Below are 2,455 nucleotides of genomic sequence, written 5' to 3' on the forward strand. Positions count from 1 at the left end.
TTCTTTATCAGGAGGATAATTAAAAAGGAACTTCACCCCCCCCTTAAATAAAACCTCCATCATGGTCCCTTCAAAGTCCCCCCCTTGCCACACTGACTGACAGTTAGGATCTAATCTAGAATACAAAAGAGAGTGTCCAATGGCCGTTATTTGGAAAGCACTTCTCGGTAGCAAGGATCTCCACAAATAGTCTCCCTTGAAAAATATAACTATAAAGTTCTTGCGCTTGTGTCTCGCGGCTGCGGGCTTCACTATGAAGCACAGTCCCGCCTCTCTCTGTCGAGTGTGTTCGCAAAGCTGCTGTGATGGGTGATCGCTGAGCCCCAATGGTCCCTTCACAGGGCAGAGTCAGAGTCACTAGAGTCCAAACTGTTCCGCAGCTTGCAGCTGCTGAGCTTCTCTCTCTGCAGGCTCAGGTTCTGGGTGCTCCTCCTCAGGCACTCCAGGGACTGCAGGAAGGATTTCTTGGCTTTCTCCTCCTCCATGGGGGAGACCCCTTCCTCCTCCACCTCCTGGATCTCATCGAAAGTCACCGGCTGGGTCTTGAAGCGGGACTGTCTCGGTCTCCTCAGCTTGCCCTTGGGGATCTTGGCGGGGCGGATGGGCTGGGGGTATTCCTCGGCGATGCACACGAAATGAGGCATGACCGCTTGGTAGCTGGAGCAGATGCCCATGAGCTCGGCTTGCTTGGCTGCCATCATGTCAGCCCCGCTGCTGCGGCTCTGCAAAACGTGAGCTGGGCAGAAGCAAGAGGAGCAGGCGGCCGTTGGCGAGCGCGCAGTCCCAGACACCACGGGGATGGGCGCGGGCTCCGAGCCTAGACAGAGCCCAGGCGCAGACCGGGCTGCGCTCAATACCTTCCCCTCTCAACTTCGCTCAGACCGCAGCCAAAGGCAGGCCGGGCTCCCCGACGGCCAGCTCACGCCCCAGACCTGGCGGAGTCTCCCTCTGCAGTCCCCCTGCGGATCGCGGGCGAGGCGGCCAGATGCTCACTCCTGTGTTCCGTCGAAAGCTGCCGCTGCCTGTGCCGTCCCCGGCGCTATATAACCCCCTGCAGCCCACACAGGAGCATGCTCAGATGACACCAACTACCATTTAAAGCCTGCCCCGCCGCTTCCCTTCCGCCTGACGTCTGCGAGTCATTTGTGCTAAAATAGCGCCGCCCCCGAGCTGCAGAGAGACTGTGCTGGGGAGGCCCCGGGGCTTTCCCGCGCCAGCCGAGGAGTCGCGCGCCGCTCTCCGGCTGCAGCTCCTGGGCCGGGACAGGCTGAGGGGGCAGGCTGCCTGCCTGCGCTTCTCCGCTTGCAACCCACCCACAGGGAGGGGGCAGCCAGGGGACACACTCCCGCCCCCCCCAGTTTTGGGGCGGAGGGGGATTGTGATCATGTTACTTTGTATCTAATGACCCCCCCTTACCCAGTTCTGCACCTTAGGGACTTCTGCCAGGCTTCCTTCCACTTGGAGAAATCCCCCGAACACCTCCCTGGCTGTTCCTCCTTCCTGCCATATCCTGTAACCTAGTGCAGGAGTTCTCAACCTTTTTTTTCTAAGGCCCCCCAAGTATGCTATAAAAATTCCAGGGTTCACCTGTGCCACAACAACTGTTTTCTGCATATAAAAGCCAGGGCTGGCATTAGGAGGTAGCAAGCAGGGCCACAGGACCCCTGTGAAGCTAAATTGCTCAGGTTTTGGCTTTAACCCCGGGTGGCAGGGCTTGTGGTCCCAGGCTTCAGCACCGCATGGTGCAACTTTGGCTTGCTGCCCTGGGCCCAGTGAGCCTAACACAGGTCCTGCTTGGTGGACCCCCCTGAAACAGTCTCGCTGCCCCCCCAGGAGGCCCTGGACCCTGGGTTGAGAATTGCTGACCTAGTGTGCAAGCACTGCCTGAGTTGGTACCTGCATCCAGATCAGGTTTCATAGTGGGAGTGAGGTAGACAGACTACACATACGTCCATTTCCTATTATTGTCCACTTCAGACCTGGGGGATGAGGCTGCTCAGCTGCTCCTGGCATCTCTTTCCTTTCTCCTTCGATGTTGCAGACAATCTCCAGTTTAGGGCTCAGGCAGGAGGGCAGTAGAGGTTCTAACAGGCCTCTCTTCACATACATTCCACCTATAACTCCCTCCCTGTGAAGCACACAGCTTGAAGAGTTTGTGTTAGTCCTTCATAGCAAACATGACCTCCATCCTTCTGTGAATCCTGTCTCTCTGACTCCTGTGTGCAGAGAGCAGAGGGCTCCTGGGAAGGAAAGAGAGTGCATTAGCTTGGCCGAGGTAGCCTTAAGCCTTTCTTGGGATGCTGATATTACCGGTCCTGAAATGCCTGGTAATTGAGGCTTGACTGGCATGTGGGGAGTGGGCTTGGTATATAAGGTTGGGGAGGCTTTTAGTGCTGGAAGAACAACTATGCTGATAATCAATTGTTTGGCTTTCACTTCATGTGGTTTCTTCTGG

At 56.7% G+C, this 2,455-nt stretch overlaps 1 protein-coding gene across 1 annotated transcript; it reads right to left on the reverse strand.

Moving 5' to 3' along the window:
• Positions 1-335: 335 nt before the first annotated feature.
• On the reverse strand, positions 336-701 carry C4H11orf96 (chromosome 4 C11orf96 homolog). Its single transcript, XM_065402326.1, has one exon. The coding sequence runs from the start codon at positions 699-701 to the stop codon at positions 336-338; it is 366 nt and encodes a 121-aa protein (XP_065258398.1).
• Between the last annotated feature and the right edge of the window lie 1,754 nt (positions 702-2,455).

The sequence above is a fragment of the Emys orbicularis genome, chromosome 4 (genome assembly GCF_028017835.1).
Source record: "Emys orbicularis isolate rEmyOrb1 chromosome 4, rEmyOrb1.hap1, whole genome shotgun sequence".
Lineage (NCBI taxonomy): Eukaryota > Metazoa > Chordata > Testudines > Emydidae > Emys > Emys orbicularis.

Bases quoted from the DNA above. Each gene is read 5' to 3' on its own strand.
- C4H11orf96 (XM_065402326.1), bottom strand. From the start codon at position 701: ATGATGGCAGCCAAGCAAGCCGAGCTCATGGGCATCTGCTCCAGCTAC.